The sequence below is a fragment of the Triturus cristatus genome, chromosome 7 (assembly GCF_964204655.1).
Source record: "Triturus cristatus chromosome 7, aTriCri1.1, whole genome shotgun sequence".
Classification (NCBI taxonomy): Eukaryota; Metazoa; Chordata; class Amphibia; order Caudata; family Salamandridae; genus Triturus; species Triturus cristatus.
This window is the reverse complement of record NC_140590.1, coordinates 1,560,525,636-1,560,546,491: the sequence shown is the minus strand read 5'-3', so window position 1 is coordinate 1,560,546,491 and position 20,856 is coordinate 1,560,525,636. Positions and strand designations below refer to the sequence as shown.

General features: G+C 43.7%; 1 protein-coding gene across 1 annotated transcript in view; it reads right to left on the bottom strand.

Moving 5' to 3' along the window:
- LOC146812367 (ankyrin repeat domain-containing protein SOWAHA-like) overlaps window positions 1–19,333 on the bottom strand; it is a 172,168-nt gene extending 152,835 nt beyond the window's left edge. The window contains exons 1-4 of the mRNA XM_085619367.1: window positions 19,207–19,333; window positions 17,714–18,251; window positions 14,615–14,676; window positions 4,049–4,336 (exon numbers count right to left, since the gene is read on the bottom strand). Of these exons, the coding sequence (XP_085475493.1) occupies window positions 4,049–4,336; window positions 14,615–14,676; window positions 17,714–17,837 (474 nt within the window). The 5' untranslated portion in view covers window positions 17,838–18,251; window positions 19,207–19,333. The remainder of the gene's footprint in view (window positions 1–4,048; window positions 4,337–14,614; window positions 14,677–17,713; window positions 18,252–19,206) is intronic.
- Window positions 19,334–20,856: the final 1,523 nt, after the last annotated feature.

Genomic DNA, 20,856 nt, shown 5'->3' with positions numbered 1-20,856 from the left:
GCCGTGGAACAAACTCAATTTGGAGCACTTAGAAACACAACTAACATCCAGTACAGATCTAGGCACAATAAATTGTGTTAAAAAGCTATAGGAGTGGCTACTGGAAGCTTCTGATATCCTAATACCACTAAAAATGACTACAAAAGAAAACAAGCACCTTGGATAAATGCAGAGATAAAAGAGATAAAAAAAACAAATTAGAAAGCTGCGAAGTGAATGGCTCAAGACCAACTTCACCCACAGAAACTTAACAAATTATACAAGTAAGCTACCAAAAAATCAAAGAAAAGGTGCTATTCAGACAGAACTCAAAAAGTTAAATGTGCAAATAAAGAATTCTATAAAATTCTCACTGAATTTTGTAAACCAAATTGCCTAGAAGGAGCTCATCCCATTACTCAAGATTTTACAGACAAACTGGCAAATCATTAGATGGCCAAAGCAGACACGTTAGACTCAAATTAAAAACAAAGAAAAAGCACCAGCATCGACCCTTTTCCAAAACAACAATCCAAGAATACTCTAACCCAGCTTCTCCATTTCTTCCAATAAATTTCGCACGATGAATTTATGGACCTGGTCAAAAAAAGCAGGCCTGCCGGCAGCCCTTCTGGCCCCTGTCCACACTAAACCTTCAAGACAATTCTTCTAACAACCTCTGCTGCCACACCTGTAAGAAGAATCATCAACAATTCCTTAACTACGGGAATATTTCCAGAAGAACTCAAAAAGTTATACATACGCCCATTACTGAAGAAAACAAACCTGGACCCCCTGAACCCCGACAACCACAGACCGATTACAAATTGACCTTTCCTTGGAAAACTGATAGAAAGAGCAGAATTCGCCCAAATGCCACAATTCATTGAAGGTAATGCCATACTTTCAGACTTCCAAACGGATTCCGTCCACGAAGAGGCACAGAATCTGCCCTCGTTGCCATCTGGGATGACCTTAACACAGTTGACTGCAACGGGGTTGCTGCGCTACTTCTCTTGGACCTTTTGGCTGCCTTTGACACAGTTGACCAGGACACTCTGGTACAAAGACTCTAGAAAGCTGGCATAGAGAGGACTGCTCTAGACTGGATCACATCCTACCTTCACAACAGAACTAATTTCATCCATACCCTACCCTTTCTCATCCAAACCATACTTCACAAAAGCAGGGGGTCCCTCAAGGTTCTATCTTCTCACTCATGCTTTTCAACATCTACATGAAGTCATTACTGGCACCAATCAATCAATATGACCTCACATGCTTTAAATATGCAGATGACACGCAAATACTTCTTCAACTGAAATGCCCCAAAGACATTGAAACCTCACCAGTTTTTAGTTGTCTCAGAACCGTGGCTCAATGGATGACGTGGAGCCATCTCAAATTGAATGCTTCCAAAACTGAAATACTTATGTTTGGCGATTGGCAAATTTATGGCCCACTTGCCGTCTGGCCTGATAGTCTGGGAACACCGCCTAAAGTATCAAAGGAAGTAAGAAACCTCGGAATGACCATGGACCCCAAGCTATCAACGAACGCCCAAGTGGACAAACTTGCAAGATCAACCTTTGGTACTATCAACACTCTGCGATGAATCTTCCCCCATCTGGGATTTTCACACAAGGTTCAGGCTACCATCTCTCTTGTTCTATCCAAACTCAATTACACCAATAGCTTCTACCATGGATCACCTTTAACGAATATGAAAAGACTACAACAGATTCAGAACTCTGATGCCAGACTACTTGCATATAAAGCTGCATGCCCACATCTCCCCTGCCTTGAAGGCCCTGCATTGGTTACCGGTTGCCAGAAGATCCACGTTCAAGCTGATTTGTATCACCCACAAAGCGATACATGGAACAGAACCACTCTTCATCAGGTATAAAATTATCAAAAACATTCAACAAAGGAACCTCCGTTTTAGAGTGGCACCTCGCCTCAAAATCTCAACATACAAGGAAATAAATGGGTGGAACATCCTTCTCTGTTCAGGCAGCCAAACTATGGAACTCTTTACCCCCGAACATAAGAGCCACGGATAACCACCTTATCTTCAGAAGACTACTCAAGAATTGGCTATTCCCCACATAACCACCATACACAAATATAAATATACAGCATATCCCTCTGTATATAAGCATTTATTTGGACTATAGATGTGTATCTACATATGTCTATGGGAAACATCCTGAACGACGACTCCAGAACAACGAGTTCCGGAGTCACGCAAGCCGAACGACGACTTGCCCGAACGACGACTCAGCCTTAAACACGCATGTGAATCGGTAAGGCTGAATCAGTCTAGTGTTCGTGCAGGGCGTTGTTCGGAGGAGCGTCGCAGAGGAACAGGTAAGAGGGGTTAAGCTTCAGGGGGTGGGGGAGTTTAGAGTTAGATTTTAGGGGTTGGGGTTTAGTTGTTAGGGGGTATGGGTGTTCGTATTTACTTAAAGGGTGGGTGAAATAATTTATAAGGTGTGGAGATTGTTTTAAGGAGGAGGGGTGATCGTGAATATTTTTAGGGGGGGGAAATTAGTTTTATAGGGGTTGAGTTAGTTTATTAAGGGGTGTGGGTGAACGTGTATGTTTTAAGCGTGTGTGGGTGATTATTAATAGGGTGGGGGAATTAGTTATTAGGGTTTGTGGGTGATCATATTTAATTTCTAGAATGGGGGAATTCGTTTTTAGAGGGCGGGGGTTTGGGGTTAGTTTTTAGGGGTTGGGGGTTCGGGGATAGTTTTTAGAGGGGGGAAGATGATCGAGATTGTTTTTAGGGTGCGTTAGTAATTGTGTAATCGTGTTTATTTTTAGGGTGGGGGTATTTCGTTTTTAAGGGGTGGAGGGATCGGGGTACTAGATGGAAAGCATTTGTTTTAACAAGCATTCCTTTACCATGAAAAATCGTGGTAAAGGAATGCGTGGTAAAAACAATTGTGGTTTAAACAAGGTCATGGTTGCGACCTCGTTGTTAAAGAAGTCGTGGTTTGCAAACTCGTAGTTCGAACATAAAACCATGTCTATAGCTTTGTATAAAGGTGTATAATAATTATGTTTTTAAAAATATAGATGTTCGTTAGTTCAGCTTAACACATTTCCATATTACATAGTTACATTATTCTAGGTTTTTAACATGTATATAAGTGACTGCATAAATAAGTAAATATTTTATCATAACTTTTTATCTACAATTGCTTCACTACTGAATTACAAAAAATAAAAAACAAATAAATTAATTTAAAGTATAACACTTGAAAGCCGGAGTTTATTAAAGGTCTTGTGCCCACGCCTGTCACGCCCTCCTTCCGATAACACCAGAGCGATCTGTATTACAGAGAGGACTGTGCAAGGCTCTTGCCCCCTTCTGTAATCCGTAATTGCTCTGGGGACAAAAAACAGGCAACCACTCCTGTCGCACCCCTAATGCACATGGGATTGATTATACACTCTCAGGTGGCCAAACTATGTCTCTGAAAAAAGGGATCACACACAACAGGCATGCAAACACTCCAATGGTTCCCAGGAAGTCCACAATTAAATTCAAAGCTCTTTCCACCACACACAAAGCCTACTAAAAGAAAGGCCCTGCCTAATTGCAAAAGTTGCCTCTAGTTGTACTCCAGACAGGACTCTATAAACAGCCAACTTGTACGTGATTCTTCAACAAACTTCCAGATGGCACAAATATGAAATCAGACGATTCAGCATCTAGGCCATCTGGAATATCTGGAATATCTTCAATCACTACTTGAGGGCAGACTGCAATGTTCTATGCTGGAGGATACTCATGGAAGCAGACATTTTCAGGATGACAACACTAGTGAATTAAGATTATGGCCAAAACTGCGTATTTGTGTGGACTTCATATATCCTGGACGCCATTGTTATTCCCAGTCAAGCTTATATTCGGTACTGCACAAAACTCCTAAATAAAATAAAAAATAACTAAACACTACCCATTTGTACAGTGCATATTAAAAACACATATGTAACGTTAAGTTTATAACAAGAGTGGACAGGCACACTTGCCATGATTTCCATGCATGCTTACCTGGGAGGAGAGTTGTGACTGGAGTACTGCAGAAAAGTCTTTCACTTGGGTGCGCGGAATGGCACCATGGAGTTTCTCCTTTGGTGAAGCTCGTTCGGCTGGGGGACTGGGAGCTTGGACAGGAGACTTAGTGGCACGACTCTCGCCCTCCCATTGCACCAGGCCGGAGCCTGGTGGCTGCACTCGGGAGCACATGGGAGCAGGCACTGTGGCCACTGGTGTAGCAGTACTGGCTGTGTCACCGACAAGAGGTTGATACCGCTTCTTAAGGATCACATACTTTTCCGTCTACAAAAAGGGAAAGAAATCAAATCAACAAAAAAAGATATCACAGCAAAAAACTACATAAAATTGGAGGTGCATCTTGTTTACAGAGGCACCCTCGAGATCTGGATCAGTGTGCCATGGGACAGCCAGGCCCACCTCCTCCCTAAGGATCTGTAACCTCCCTACGCTGTCTGATAGACCAACTGTTACCAATTCATTAAAAGATACATAGAGTGTGCTTTACCTTTACCCAGAGGATTATTGCCCCCTCACCTCCTGCTATTTGGAGTGTCACTCCACCCTCTTTGTAGTGTTTGCAAAGTAATGCATTAGGGACTATTGTACATCTCAAAGGTACTTTTAATCATTACAATTTAAATGATTTTCCTCATTGTATACTGGAAGCAATCATTTTTGCTTTGCATTTTCACTGCAGAAGGCTGCTTTTATTGTTTTAGTCAGGACTCAAACGCAAGCCAAACCTATTGGCTTTGTCAAAGCTCGTTTTAATTTCTTGCACTGCAGGTGCTCTATGGTACAGATTTGTTTCAATACAGTGACCGTTTTCACTCGCATCTTTTCTTATGTGAGACTGGTTGATGCACTATCCTTTCTGCGAAGCGATACTTTTCTAATGACACAGAGTAACCGGCCTCCACAATCTTATATTGTGACCTTTAACTAGAAGCCCCCTCCAACTAAGGAATGCTTGCCTCATACTATGCGTACACCCTCCAGGAATGTGACTCTCCATCGTTATCATCAATCAGGCTTGCAAAATCAGTGCAAAGGGAAGAGTGGGCAGTTCCTGTACAAGTAACACTTCATTCGAGCAGCAGTGGCAAACAGATTCCTGTGTACATTAACAGCCTAATTCAGCATGTCTAGAAAACAGCAAAGTGCAACATTTCCCAGAAACAAAAATTCAGTGACACCAGCTGCTTAAAATATACGCTTTTTGTGCTAGCAAACCTCTGCTTGAAAGAAAGTGCCAGTGGCACACTACCTGGCGTATATGCAATTTATATGTTCCTTGGCATTTATGTATTGCCAGCATGTAGCGCCAGAGTGTTTAATGCGAATGCACTATGATGGTCGTATTCATACACCATATGTACACCTCATATAGTATGGTTCAGGTGCACACATGCAGCAGCTCTGGCAACTGCTAATATGTATTTATTATACTTGTATATTGGAATTTAGACCATTTATAAGGGTTTCTAGTTCAGCACAGTAGAGAAGGGCAGTGAGTAGGGTAACATAATTTTCCTCAGGATTGCAGAATGTGGTCAAATGAAGAAGCCAGGATTAGAACCTAGGTGGATACATTCAGCAAGTTATTGCCCTGGAGCACATCTCCTTCCAAGCACAAGTAAACCACTTTATAGATAAACGGATATTTTCTAAATATGCCAGTTCATCTGCAAGCCTGGAAGGGCAGGGCAGGGCAAGTGATATGTGCTTGCCTGGCATGCGACTGAACGAGTCCTGGCCCAGCCAGCCTCGATCCTGTCGTCCTCTACAAAAGCATGATTGGCCATATGCATAGGCACATATGCTACTCGTTTTCGTTGAGTTCACATTAATATGAATGCACTAAGAAGAACAAGTCACACATTAACATAACAAAAGGAAAGCTCAATCAACTGGACATCCCTCGCAGGCCTCAATAAATCTACTCGCCCACTCGCTATGGCGAATCAGATTTTATCATGTCTGGCTATTTTGTAGCACCTACTCATCTGTTTTGGCGAGTGAATTTAAGCTGGAAGGAACATGTGTTCCGTTCATTCAGAACGTGAATTAGCAAGAAAGACGACTTTAAATCTTGCTTTTATCTTGACACATTTGCTATCTGTTCAAGGACACAGGCCACGTGCCAGTTTTTCTTTTTACTAATTGTTTCTTATCTTATCCTGGAGGTGTTTGTCTGACAATCGTTGTGAAACAGAAGGCTGATAGATGTCAGTTTTTTTTCTAACACAGAATAGTTTAACTGCTCGTAACTGAATTGTACATATATTTCAGAATATACCAGAAAAAACTAAATATATTTTTATATAATTCAGAAGTGTGATGCAAACAAAGATTTAGGTAGAAGGAAAACAAATCAGAACACTTTACTTGGTGATGTGCAAATTTGCTGAAACTTGATTTTCAAACATTGTACACTATATAGTTTTAGCAGCAAAATCACGTTAGTGGGAAATGTGGTGGCCATGGAAAATCTGCTGATTGCAAATAAGTGTGCTATCACTTCATGCTTTGGGTATCTATTAAAAGTGATAGTTTTTAAACATGATTTGAGAAACATTCCTTCTCCCACCATAATGACAATGCAGTTAAGGAAACTAAGAGGCAAGTCAAAGGTTATGTGTATCCTGCGTGTGGCTAAATTTGTATTCTATATGGAGCAAATGTTTAATCTATTAGATCAAGCAAAATTGTTTTTTGTACAGCAGATATGCTGAACTTGTGTATTTGAAGGTTCTCTCATAGGCGATAAAGAAGAAAATGGCGGCTCGGTGAATTAAAATATTTGCCCACGATCACATCATTTTAAACCAGTATATGGGCCAAGAGCATTATAATCAGGTCGAGTAGATTTTTTAAATCACTAGACCTGCAGGTTAAGTAAACGTTTTAGAATTTTTCGAGGCTTGTCTCGTCAAAGGTAGCGCTGGTGCGCATTGCAAAACTAGTTACAGAAATGCTTCAATCAGTAATCCTATTATTATTATCATCATTATTATTATTAATTCAACACTCAATTACCCTCCCCTCCCCCCCCCCCCCCCCAAAAAAAAAAAGCTTATTGCCATTAAGAACCAAAACCAGACGAAAATAGCACCTAAAAGAGCAAATAACAATTCATGGAGTATTTAAAAGAATTCAAATTAGCTATGGTTCGCAAACTCAAAAGGAGATTATTCTCCAGAGTAGAGCATTTCCGTGCTATCCCTTCCAACTTACCCCCTGACACATAACCCAGAATCCCGCCAGGCTGGGTCCATCCAGGCTCTTTTAACTGGATGCAGGGCTGATCCCCTGCTCTATGTGGCTTTTAAGACGATGGTGACTTAGGTTCATGGGGAGACATGGCCACTAAGTTCAGAAAATCCCCAAAACCTGGCTATTCAACTCTCAACTATAGGTCTTCATAACCCAGTAAATCATTGCCATACTGTGACTAGCGCCAAGACACCCTCATGGGTAATCAAGCGCTTAATAAATGTTTATAACATAACACTGACCAGGAAAAACACCTATAGGTTAAGCCAGGTCCTCCACTGGGAAGGAAGGCCCTCACCACGGCTGGTCCTCCAGCGCGAGCCTACCCCTATAAAGTCCCTTTATCTTAATAATACCTGCCAAAGAGGCATATAGTGGCTGTATCAATTCATTCTTTAATTCATCACTCCAACAGAAAAAAAACACGCTTATGTCCTACAATGGGAAAAGGAACTGGATGTCGAGATTTACACATGGGGCGCCATATGGCAAAGAGCGGCTAAGTCTTCGATTTGCATTAGTTACACAGAGAACACTTGTGAGAAATTGGCCTGGTATATGCTGTCCACTACTTATAGTGGGCACCTTGTAACAGTCCAAACGACCCTTATTGATGATTAGGACAACCTTTATTGAAAGCTATCCTAGTGGTAGCTACGGAGAGCAGCCTTCAGGCTAAGTCTCGAAGGAATGTAAAGCACCTTGGTTTACCAGATTATAACCTCCTGAATGACCAAATGAAAGGAGAACCACACAAGGTATATATATATAAAATATATGTATTTATTACTAAACACTCTCTACTAACTTCTTTGTGAGATTAGAGAGCAAGGCACACAATATTACAGTACTAAAACGACAGTAAATAGCACAATACACAGTGGGACCCGGGGGGGGGACACCAAACCATATATTAAGAAAGTGGTATAAGAACCACACCTTGACTAGACCGTGCCTAGAGCACGTAGAATCGCTGGGACCCCAAAGAACCACCCAAGGTAGTGACACAGGGGACCCACGGGGGACGCATGCAGTGTGAGAACACAGCGGCGAACTCCGTACAATCCTATGGGAATGTCGCAGTTGGAATTTTAAAGATTAAGTACACTAGGAGAGGACTTTGAGCAAACCCTTTCCAACTTAGAAGGTTCTAAGGCCAGCACCCATGTGAGTACCGGAGTACTTGTGTTACCTAACCCAGGGAAGCCGGGTGCATAGGTGTCAAATGGTGTCGGGAACTTAGTTGTTTTCAATGGCGTGATGCTGCAAAGTGCTGCTGCCAGGAAGATGAGAAGTGTCTGGGGTGATCCAAGCCTGGATCGAAGATGAGAAGAACATGAAAGCAGAGGGGACAGAGTCTGGGTCACTTGCCAGTGACACGATAGACGAATGCCCACCGATGTTGGGTGTTTCAGATGCGATGAGGTGAAGCTTGACTCTGCAGCCACGGGGACCAGGAGACGTCGACCAAAGTCCGCAGGCGAGCTGTCCCACGAAGGATGTCGAGTGCTGGGGGGTCAGTGTCCGGATTGGAGACCAACAAGCCTTAGCAACTGCAACCCATGTGGTCAGAGAAAAGCTGCTTCGGTGTGGACCAGAAAGGACCTGGGGGCTCCCCAAGCGATGAAGAGTCAGGGTACGTCTGGAACAACCAGGTAAGCCCACTTAAAATTACAGTTCCCGCCTCAGGGACCCACAGGTCAACGGACCAGGGATCGCGAAGGGATCTCGAGAGGAATCACTAAATACCAGCCCACGGAACACTCGTGGAGTCTAGGCCAGTAATCTTCGGTGGAATCACTGCTCGGGCCTGGACTACAAGTAGCCTAAAGCACAGCCTCAGGGATCGCCAAAAAGCATATGCTGCTGCAAATGTGCACGGTGTCCAGGGGTTCGGGTTGCACGGTCTCCACGAGGGCTGCGGATCTCAGGTTTGCTTGCTGAGAGCACTGGTTGGCCCGGGGAAGCTTAGGAACCCACCTCCTGTGTTGCAAAATCTTCGGAGTCCGTCAGGAGCTGCGTAGATGAAAACCGGTCAGATGCGTTTTAGGTGCTTGCCTTGCAGGGGAGTAACTCCTTTACTCCAAGGGAGATTCTTCCTTCATTCAGGGTAGTGTAGATAGTTGAAGTACTTGGTTTCTGTAGCAGAGTTTCGTCCAGGTAAATCTAAAGTTCTGTAGCCAGGGGTTCCTACTTTATACCCAAGGAAGGGGTGGGACAAGCTCTGGGGACCCACCTATGGGAGGGTCAGGACAGAGGGGTGGCTACACCCATGTCCTTTGTCCAGTTTTGCGCCAGAGCAGGGGCTGGTAGCCCCTGCAACCGGTTTGAGCTGGACTATGTACAGGGACACCAAATGTGCCCCCAGTGCAGACATCAAAGCACTCTCAGAGTGCACCCACCCAGTCCCAATACACTAAAGCCTGTCTGGGAGGTGGTCACACCTCCCTGTGACAGGAAACCTATTGTCCAGCCATCTCCTGCCGCAGTTTCATCCAGCTGCAGGAGGGCAGACTTGTGTCTGTGGCTGGCAGCATCCATTTTGTGATGCCAGGGTTTGCAAAGCTGGTACCGGTGCGGTCATATTTCTCCCTCTAGTAGGGTGGAATCATACCTCCCACACCAGTTACTAGTGTGGGAGGTATGATTCCAAGGTGTTTGACACCAAACACGACACGTTTCCATGCAGCCGTTTTAAAAGCTAGTATTTACCGCGAGGTTATAATGCACTTAAGTATATATGGTGTGGCTGCATCACAAACAACCCCGGAATAGAAGTTCCGAAGGCTGCAGAGGGGCTCTGCTCATGCATGGGCACCCTCTCATATAAAACCCAGCACCCTGCCTTCAGGATTGATAAGGCCTGCCATTGGGGTGACTGATAGGTTTATATGTGCAGTGATATAGATAGATATAGTGAACCTATATCTAAGTAAGGGGTGAATGCACCACCTTACACGGGCTGCTGTAGCAGACCTGTTGTGTCATTTTGGATGGTCTCCCAGGGGTGGCAAAATACATGCTGCCGCCCCTGAGAAGCCTCTGGAGTACCTATGCCCTGGGTATATAGTATACCATATACTAGGGACTTATAAGGGTACCCCAGAATCCAATCTGGAGTGTACCAAAGGTACATGAACAACCAATTTAGGGAGAAAGCAGATAGACTGGGGTCCTGATTAGCAGGATCCCAGTCAAACTAAGTCGAAAACCAGCAAATCACCAGGAAAAAAGTGGGGGTAACCATGCAGTCAGATTCCACCTTCCTACAACGCTTATAAGATACTGACTCGTTAGTACCTCATGTCCATCAAACTTTCAAAGATGTTCAGGGGCTCTGACCTATGTTAGAAGGAATGTAGTGAACCAGGAACATTTTTGCACACTTGGTAGTCCTGCCCACTGATCTGTACTTTTGGGGTGGAGATCCAAAGCACAATACAGACCATCACGAATCTCTTCCTACCGCTTGATCCACTCATGATCCTCTTAGGGGATCCTGGGGCAGATAGGCTATTTCCATCAAAGACCCCACAGGGCCGCCTGTTTTCTCACTTACTGTTGGCAGCATGACTGTGTGGCCCAGATGTGGAAACAGTCTCTACCCCCCTCTCTGCGTATTTGGTGGAAAAAGATCTGGTCACATTACGCCATAGAAAAATTAACTGCTGTTATACAGGATTGAGTGGCCAAGTTCAATGTCATATGGCGCCCCATAACGACTTACATACGAGGCCTGCAACTGGTAGGAGGGCTCCACATGTTACAAAAAAAGGGGGGGGTTTCCCTAATACTCCACACGCACCTGGGCAATGGAAACAGCAAAAACAGAACTTGATGCGGCGGGATCAATACAAAATAATGGCAATTTCTAAAACTGAAGGAAACCTTAATTAATCCCTCAAGCGAAAAATATTCTCATCAAATCATTTATCTTATTAGAAATGCACTCACACCGGTCCGTGATCCAGATGTTTGTCTCTGTGTGTACATTTGTCAAAGAAACACAAAGTATCTACATAAACGTACAATAAAGTGATACAAAAAATATATTATATGCATATACAATTAACATACATTAACAATCATACGATATCTTCAGTCACACGAACAGAATCCTTGTTGCCCTAATTTCTTAAGGGGCTGCGAAAAAACAAATTTTTACCAACTATGGTTCGCAACCCATATCAAAAAGATAACCCTTGCGCCAGCACCTATCAGGGGAATAATAAGTCTCAACCTCTTTCTATATTAGATGGTGCTGTCAATTTCCTTTGTTAAAGAGTCAAATTTGTAAGGGCTTGTCTATCGGGTCGACGCGTTTCAGCCCGTTTCGTCTGGGCCTCATCAGGACACGGGGCACAAAGGAAAACTCAACAACTCGCCGGTAGTGTTACATCAATTGGGACACAATAAACGGCACCGGGGACACAAAACTACTCGGTCGGGAGCTATTTTCTGGTGGGTGGTAATCGAATAAGCGCTCCTTCACCCGTCCGAAGTAGAAGGAGATTACTGCGGCTCACCCGTAGTCTTATTTTCGCCTCGGGGAGATCGGGGAAATGAATTCCAAGGGAATGCGGTCCTCTCTGGCTGAAATTTCAAGAAAAGTTGGAGGCAGCACCAGGGATAAAGTCACAAATCAGCCAGTATGGTCTTTTCAGATTTCTTTATTCTTCTTCGTATAAAAACACAAGACAACAGCCAACGTGTTTCGTTCCCTTTATAGGAACTTAATCAGGGCTGGAAACAACACAAGACAACATATAAATAACCACATATACATTCAAAACACACACACATATCCTGTGAAGTTCGCAGTGCATTCAGGAGCGATGTTACCAGTTTAGCAAGGCAGAAGAACTGCTACACTCAGCTACGATCTAATCAGCGGCCCAACGGGATTGTATTAAAGAAGGAATTGTACAGCGGCACTACTATTGATAAAATCAACCAAACTGCAAGACCCAGAGTGCACCAATGCACACGCCCTAGAGGGCGGGACTATAAAATTACTCGCAGGTGCGAGAGACTCTGTATAGCGGTCATTTCACCAGAAGCCAAGCCAGAGAACAAGGGGAAACCTGAAACGCGTATGGCAGAGGGCAGATTTGACGCTGTGAAGTCGTACCTGTAGATGTTGCAGCCTGCTAAGCAATAAATGGTGAAGTGTAAACATCGCGTGTGGTGTCTTCAACTGTGGGAGCAATGTCGATTGGAACACACACATATATATATATATAAGAAACCAACTTCACATATATATAAATATGTCCAATGTACATAAACACAACAGTTACATAACTAATGGCACTAATACTTAAAAATAACCACAAATAACAAAACCAAAGTTATATTCACACAAATATATCTAAACAATTACAAGACAAACCAACATAGTTTCCACTATTGTTTAAAAACATACATTTTGAACAGTTGTAACCTCCGTGTTTATATTAATTCACACATCTTTTGTGACAAAGTGTACTTCTTTACTGATTGGGGTATATAACAAAAAAGTAAGCAAAAGAGGAGGGGGAAGTGGAAAAGAAAGTATAGAAAAGAGGCCATTTTTTTCCACTCTGGCCTCTTTTCTATACATTCTTTTCGTTTCCACTTCCCCCTCCTCCTTTGCTTACTTTTTTGTTATATACTCCAATCAGTAAAGAAGTACACTTTGTCGCAACAGATGTGTGAATATCAACACTGAGCTTACAAGTGTTCAAAATGTATGTTATTAAACAATAGTGGAAACTATGTTGGATTGTCTTGTAATTGTTTAGATATGTCTGTGTAAATATAACTTTGGTTTTGTTAATTGTGGTTATTTTTAAGTATTAGTGCCATTAGTTATGTAACAGTTGTGTTTATGTACTTTGACCATATTTATATATATGTGATGTTGGTTTTGTATATATCATATATATGTGTGTGTTTTTGACTGTATATGTGGTTATTTATATGTTGTCTCGTGTTGTTTCCAGCCCTGATGAAGTTCCTATAAAGGGAACGAAACGCGTTGGCTGTTGTCCTGTGTTTTTATACGAAGAAGAATAAAGAAATCTGAAAAGACCATACTGGCTGATTTGTGACTTTATCCCTGGGGCTGCCTCCAACTTTTCTTGAAATTTTGTCTCTGGATTTCCAGTGGGATCTAACTGCAGCAGGTCTCGGAGGCGACTGGCACAGGATTTGATTACTTAGTGGACATTGAATCTGAGGTGCTTAACATATAGTCAAGCTGCAGGATCAATAGTTGTTCTCTCTGGCCGAAATGTTTACATTTCCACCGCATCAAGTTCTGTTTTTCCTGTCTTGAACTCTAAGGGCATCTGATATGCACAACATGTCCAAATCTGACAACGACAGAGGCTCACCAGGAACTGACTTTCCAACTGTCTGACAGTATTGTATTTGAGTCGTTTGAAAGGAGTGATGTTTTTCTGTATGCGCTCTGAGTGACACTGTAATTCATGGTTGCTAACTGCCTGGGTGGGGGGCTCGAGCTGTGCTTTCCATTTTATGTAATTCTCACTGCTTCATTTTGAAATATATTGGGTCATGTTCTTTTTTGAAAATGCTAAATGAAACAGTTATAAAAAATGTTTTAAAAAGAGATCGCTCCAGAGCCTAGTTCACCAGGTATACATAGTGAGGCTGAGTGCAACCAGTCGACAATACTTTGCAACCACATATTCAGCTCTAGTGTTCTGTGGCATAAGATGGTTTGTCACGATGGATTAAAATCATAGCTACACATCTTTCAACTATAAGAATGGAGCAGATGGATTATTTTCCTAGGGCAACTTCAAGAGATTTGACTTCTTTGCTTGTACCCTCTACTGATCCTGCCTGAAAGTAAACAAGAGATTAACTCCTCCACACCTTTCGGAGGAGGACATTACAGAAAAAAAACTGGTCAACTCAAGGCTCTTGGTCAGGATTACCACTTTCAAGTTGGCATCTCCCTTTGATGGCCGTAGGTCTGGGAAGTTACTACTAAGATTCTTCCGCTCTGAACTTCTGCCTGGACTCTCCACAAGGATGTTTTGCCAGCAGAACTGTGAGGCGACCTATCTGGTAAGCATTGATGCACTGGCAGAGTGAGAGTGGGCGTGTGGTACTCAAAGAAGATCTGGTGGAGTGGAATGGAAACGGCACTGCTGGTACCAACATGTGGAGGGGCTCTGTTCATACTCACACCTGCAGTGCTAGGAGAGATGGTGAGGTTTCGCTACTCAAAGCTGGAATGGAGAGGGTGAAACAGTAATGAGGTATACTTACATCTTCCTGTTTTACCACAGCCACTTTGTTGATGATCTCCTTGAAGGTTTGGCGGTGATGTGCTGCAACAATAAACAAATGCACAAGTGTGAGAAAAGACACCTTCATTGTTGGCAGTTAATTGGTATGAGGTTAAACGAGACAGGTACTAACCACGAAAGAAATGGAGGCAACTGTGAAGACCAAAGCCCATTCATATCTCAGAAAGCAAAAAGAGGTGGCAAGCATTGTTCATTACTGACATGGTGCTTTGCAACCCATCAATATAGCACTGTAGCCTTCTGAAGCAAGCTCTCAGTCTTTCAGGCTCTTTATGTACGCAAGCCTCAAGAGAGGGTATTTAAAGAGGGTGGGTTCTTTAATGACTGGTACAGCCAGAAGCTTAAGGAGTAAAACATTATAATGTTCCACCCACCGATGGCAGGATATCCCCAATTAAAAAGGAGGAAACAGAAAGACAAGCATTGGAATTCTGGTGCAGAAGATCCACAGAGCCACTGCCATCTGTCATGCAAAAGTCTTCAATGGAGCTCCCAACATGTAATGTTCTAATCAAGAATTTCCCCTGAAATCAGGACAAGTGTTCAGATCAATGTCCTGATCAAAAGACCGCATCTTTTTAAATGTCACTGGCATTTGTAAAAGATAATCAAAGGTTTACACGGTTTGACGTGGGGATGAGGATCAGTGTAGTGTTGCTATTAACATGCTCTGAGAGTGACGAGTATAGAGAGGAGGCAAATTGTGTCAATTTTAACATTATCACAGACTGAAGAGCATTAGCAAATGTCTGACTTTCTATATGCATAGATTGCTCGTGTTTAATAGCAGGCTTGCAGCAACAATATTAAAGGGCTATATCAGACACTGACGAATACATTCGCCATTAAACAGCGCGCACAACCTTCAGATATCATCATATATTTGGGAAAGCCTCAAAAGCCCAGGTGCTCACATTACACGACAAGTAAATTTAAGCCAGACATGCCGGGTTGTGTCTCATATGCCAAGGACATCAGTACATGTCACGTTCTGCTACCACAGGCCCTCATGCCCTGTAAAGCTATTGCATGTACATGTATATCCTCATATTCATAGGTGCAGCAAACAGTAAGTAATTACAGACTTGTAAGCTCTAGTACAGCTTCACATGCCCAGGTGGCTTCATATGGCAGGAAGAACTGTATGCTGAACGTACAGGCATAGGCCTATGTACAGAGAGATTCTCTGCAATGCATATATACACTCACATACTACGTACACTTACACACCCAGGTACTGTCATCTTATGTTGGGTTCCGTTATCGCGTCGAGGTACAGCCTCGTTTAATATGTGCAGATACATATGCTGCTTATAGTATCACCTGCCTGTTGCAGCCTCCTACTCCACGGTACAGTGATCATATGTCAGGTTCTGATATTGTACAGTAGGGCACATTCTCATAAAGTTTGCGCATAACAAGCCTGATATAATTTAAAATAAAAAGGTACAGCCATAAGGCTGAACACTGCCTTTCTAAACTGAAGTACAGCACTCTGAAGTCATGTATGCTAAGAATAGCTTCATAAGCCATGAACCAACATATGGTAAATTACCTCCATGCTATGCTGGAGACTGCAATCATATACCTAGCTACAACTTCAAGTGCCTGGGAATAGCGTCAAACTCGTAGGCGCAGCCTCTATTGCCCATGAATCACTACAATATACCGACACAGCTTCACTGGCCCCGGTTCACCCATTACATGCCAGTTGCGTTCTCAGCTGCCATTGCACAGCCATCTTTGGTGAAAAATGCCAATTGTGTGCGTCAGTCTCATATGCCAAAGAACTGACAATATATGTCATGTATTTATTTACGGTGCAGTTATATCATGCCATGTTGAGACTCAAATGACCAATCGGTACTACAATGATAAGCAAAGAACAGATCTGTACACCAAGGTACCTTGCATTCCTTTATGCGGGACGGCACTCTGAACAACCAAAATAAAAACCACCACACACTGAAGCACCAAAGAAAAATTGTGAACAGCATCTGGTCACAGAATATGCTTAATAAACGTTTTGCAACGTAGCTTTTTTCAACTGATGCTTCACATTATTCTCTCTCCTTAATTTTCCTACCAAAAACGTCCCTTTCTCTACAAATATTCACTTTTCCCACCCCTCACCATCCAACTGTTCATGTTACAAGTATTCTTTACTTCAACATTTCAGATCCTAAACAGTTATGCATCAATGTCTGGCTGTTGTAATTCGAAAGTGATTGAAGATACATGTATTATGTGGGCACTGAGGTGGGTTAACATGCAGGGGGAAGGGACCACAAAGCAAAAGGTTTGGTGAAAAAAAAACGAATACAGATACATGATACCTAATCAGAAACAGCTACAGAAGAGACCCTCTATCGCACTGCTTACATTTCCTGCACGCTATAGCTTGTCACACATGACATTCACTAACAGGCAACCCTTGGTCTAAACAGAGACAGAAGCACACAAACACATATTGTCCAACTCTTCTAAAAGAAGATACACCCCCCAACGCCAAGTCCTAGGGGGAAAAAACTCACTCACACTATCCAAAGGCCCTAGAGAAGAGAGTTACACACTGCCACAATATCCTACATAGGACTCACTCAAACACAACAAAGATTTTGAAGACAAAACTAACAGACCAATGAGAGGAGTGTTGGGAGTCACCCTGCAGATAACTATCTCAAGCTTCCAATTATCTAGGCCTCGGAAAAACAGTACACAGCTTGTTAACTCAAACGTCTTTCAGGGGCTCTGAGCAGAAATCTAATGCAGCGAGTCCCACAAAAGGTACAAAAAAAAGTATTTTTTAAACATCAACGTTTGCCTAAATGCTAAACAACTTACCAGTAACACCCGCTGCTTGGATGTTCACTGCATGGGCGTCACACGCAAAAGCACACAGGAAAGGAAACTAACAAGCTATGCAGAAGTCTGACGACTGCCAAAGGAATAGGAGGGGCGAGGCAAACAGATTCAGCGTAGGAATGAGAAGAGAAGGCAGAAGAGAGAATGAGGTGCAAATACCCACTTAGGAGCACCCACCATTTTAAAACCATACCTCGCAGTTGGGGGTCTACATGGTTGATAAGTGGCTGGTATCGGGCAAGCAATTCAGAGTTTTTGGCTTTCCCTCCTTCTGCACGTAGGAAGCAGAGCAATTCTTCTTCACCGAGCTCCTCCATTGGATTAATGCAGAGTCAATGATCTTGCAGAGCCAGTTCTCAATCCCAGATGGCAATCTGCCTGGTTAAACGGAGCAGGTGGCAAAGGAGTTCTCCTCCTATGTCCAACAGAGCCTCAGGCAAATCGCCAAAAGCATCTACTGCTCAGCAGTCCATCCCAGGTGCAAAGGGGAAGACCCAACCATCAGTTCCAGGCTTCAGCACTCAGGGTGGGGCATTAGGAAACTGCTCTAGATCAATTATGTGCCAGCAAAAAAAAATGTAATATGAAGAATTTGTTTAAAATTGTGTTCAGCTCCAAACAGCCACAGATAGGTCCAGCCACAAACCGCGAAATCCTACCACTATCCAGGCCAAATTTCAAAAGTGGTTGACAACGGGCAATCTCCAAAGCTAAACAGTACGTTCACTGTCCTGCAAAGATATTAAAGAAAAACTTCAAAATCAGATCCCCGCACGCTGATTAGCAAGAACTGCTGTAATAGTTATATGCAAAATAATGTCTATTGGTGCAAATTTCTTGGGGTATACATGGGAAATTGAGAGTTTTAAGTAAGAAAGAGTACCGGCTAAGTACTAAGGTCAAAACCATGAACCAGCCATTCCCACATCAAAACACGGGTCAGGTCATAACTATACACTAGTTAAACGATGTTTATCATAACCTTCCACGAGCTACCCATGTGCATAAGAACAACTGAGCAGATAAACCCAAGGCTCAGGACCCAAAAAGGCAGATTACCCCTATGAGGGAAGACCCCTGGCCCAGACAAACAAGAGTAAGTCAGTATCATGGGCTGGCTTCTCGCGGAGTAAGAACCACGAGGCCTCTTAGTCTAAATACCATTGTGCAGCTAGGCCCTGCTGGTCAGAATCATGGGACAGATCCAGTAAATGAAAACCGTTGGTGGTTGCTTCATGGGTTGGGTGTACCCATAGTGTTTACCCAATCCATTTAAGGGAGTACTATGTCAGCCATAAAAGTTCTCGGGGTCAGAACCAAGAGGCAGCAAAACACCAAGGGTCAGCTATCATGCTCAGGTCAGACTCATGGGCCTTGAATCAGAACTATAAATAAAACAAACCCCTGCGAGTCACAGCCATCAGGCAGTTAAGCTCGCAGCTCGCCCTCTGGGTTATAAGTATAGCCTATTCAATCCCATGAGAGCCTTAATCACTGCCAGTCAAAACCACCAGGCAGCTAGCCCGCTACCATGAGTTTATCAAACTTAACGCTGCGGGTCCTAACTTAAGGCAGGCTGACTAGCCCTTCTCTTCGACAGTCGGTGCTCCCGGACATACCTCAAAATGCCGGACCAAAACCCAAGCCCCAGCCCGTCCCCCCCCGTCACAGGCGACTCCCTCATACCGGGCACACGAAATCACTGAGGTGCCCTCATGCGCGCGCGGGAGACAGGCATCACTGCTGAAGCTGCAACAGTGAGCTAGCCAGCGAGGTGGCAGAGACAGGGCGCATGCGCATGAGAGCGGATCTGTCGCGCTGCGTGCGCGTGCGCGGACGGATTGCTCGGTCTCATGGGAATGTAACTAGCTCAGAAAGGAGAGCGGATAAAAGTTTGTGGAGCGAGAGAGAGAGGGGGGGGAGAAATAGCGCGAAAGTTAAGAAAGAGAGTACGGAATAATGAGTAGAAACTGAAGATAATACAGAGAAAGGGTATTGAAAAGGAGGGAGAACAGAAGTGGGAATGTGAAAGGTGGACCAAAGAGGAAAAAAGCAGAGGGATGTTAAAAAGAATGACAAGAAGTGATAGAGGAGTGAGGAGCGAGAGGAGGTAGAGTTAAAAAGATGAGAGCAGAATATATTAGGGCCGTGAAGGACGGGGAGAAAGAGTATCACAGGGACAGGTGCGAAGGTCAGAATTGAAATGGAGAGGGAGCCAAGCCAGTAAAAAAAGGAAAAGACCATGAGCGAAAGAAGAGATGGTGTTTAACTAACGAAGAGGAAGGAAATGGAGCGAGAAAGAAAGGGAGAACAGCAGTTGAGTGAGATAACCGCGGGCGATATTTAGTTTTAAAAAAAATCTGTCCGGACGAAGTTTGTTCTCAGCACGGTTTAATGGACAGACAACGTTTAGGAGGCAGTAGTATCGATTGTCCTAGTTCCCTGCTTCACCCTGTTTACTCACACGCCCCCTCGGATCCGCACTCATTGAGTGACACTGCCGCTCCCGCCTCTCTCCTGTGCACTCACTCCTGCCAGCAGGGGAAACATCTGTTCCCTATTTCCGCAGGCCGTGCCAGCTCTCGGGCGCGAGCCTGTTTGCCAGATCAGTGTTTATCCCTGGGAAGGAGAAATGCGGTTTTGACTATAACAGGAAAGATTTGGGACGGCGGGAGGGACCCAGTAAAGCCGCTCCCAAGCTCAGAAAAAGCCAGACTTGCCCTTTTCGCTGACACCACTGCAAGAGCAGACATTGGCACAGGGCAGTGGAATACCACCCGCATTTAACAACATGGCAGAGAAAACACATATTCGAACTCACACGGATGAACGGGGGGGGGGGGGGGGGGGTGTTATGTCACGTAGTTTGTTGCACGCTGACAGAGTTTTGTTGGGGGAGTTTTGTAACCGGAGAATTGTGTACCCCCAGTGAGATACATTGACAGAGCTGTCTGGGTCATTGACTGGCATATCCGGGCATGGTACAGGGGTATGGTACAGTCCAAGAGGGAGGTACATTGTAGGAGCTCAGTGGGGCAGTAGTAAGACTTCAAAAGATGCTTCCAATCAAGAGTGACACTGAAGTAGTCCGTGGTGTCTTTGTAGTGGTGCTTTGGGAAGATGTTGTAGGAACAAGTGTGTAGGAACAAGTGTGAGGCTCGCTGACCAGTATGCTGTCCAAGTATGATGTGTGTTGAAGTAGTTCGTAAGTACAGGGATGTTGCATGTCGGGAGTGAGGTGCATTGATATAAGTCTGTGGGAATTGTGATATCTGGGAATGCTAAACGTCAGGAGTGAGTTATATTGGCAGATATCCCAAAAGCCTGATATTGGAC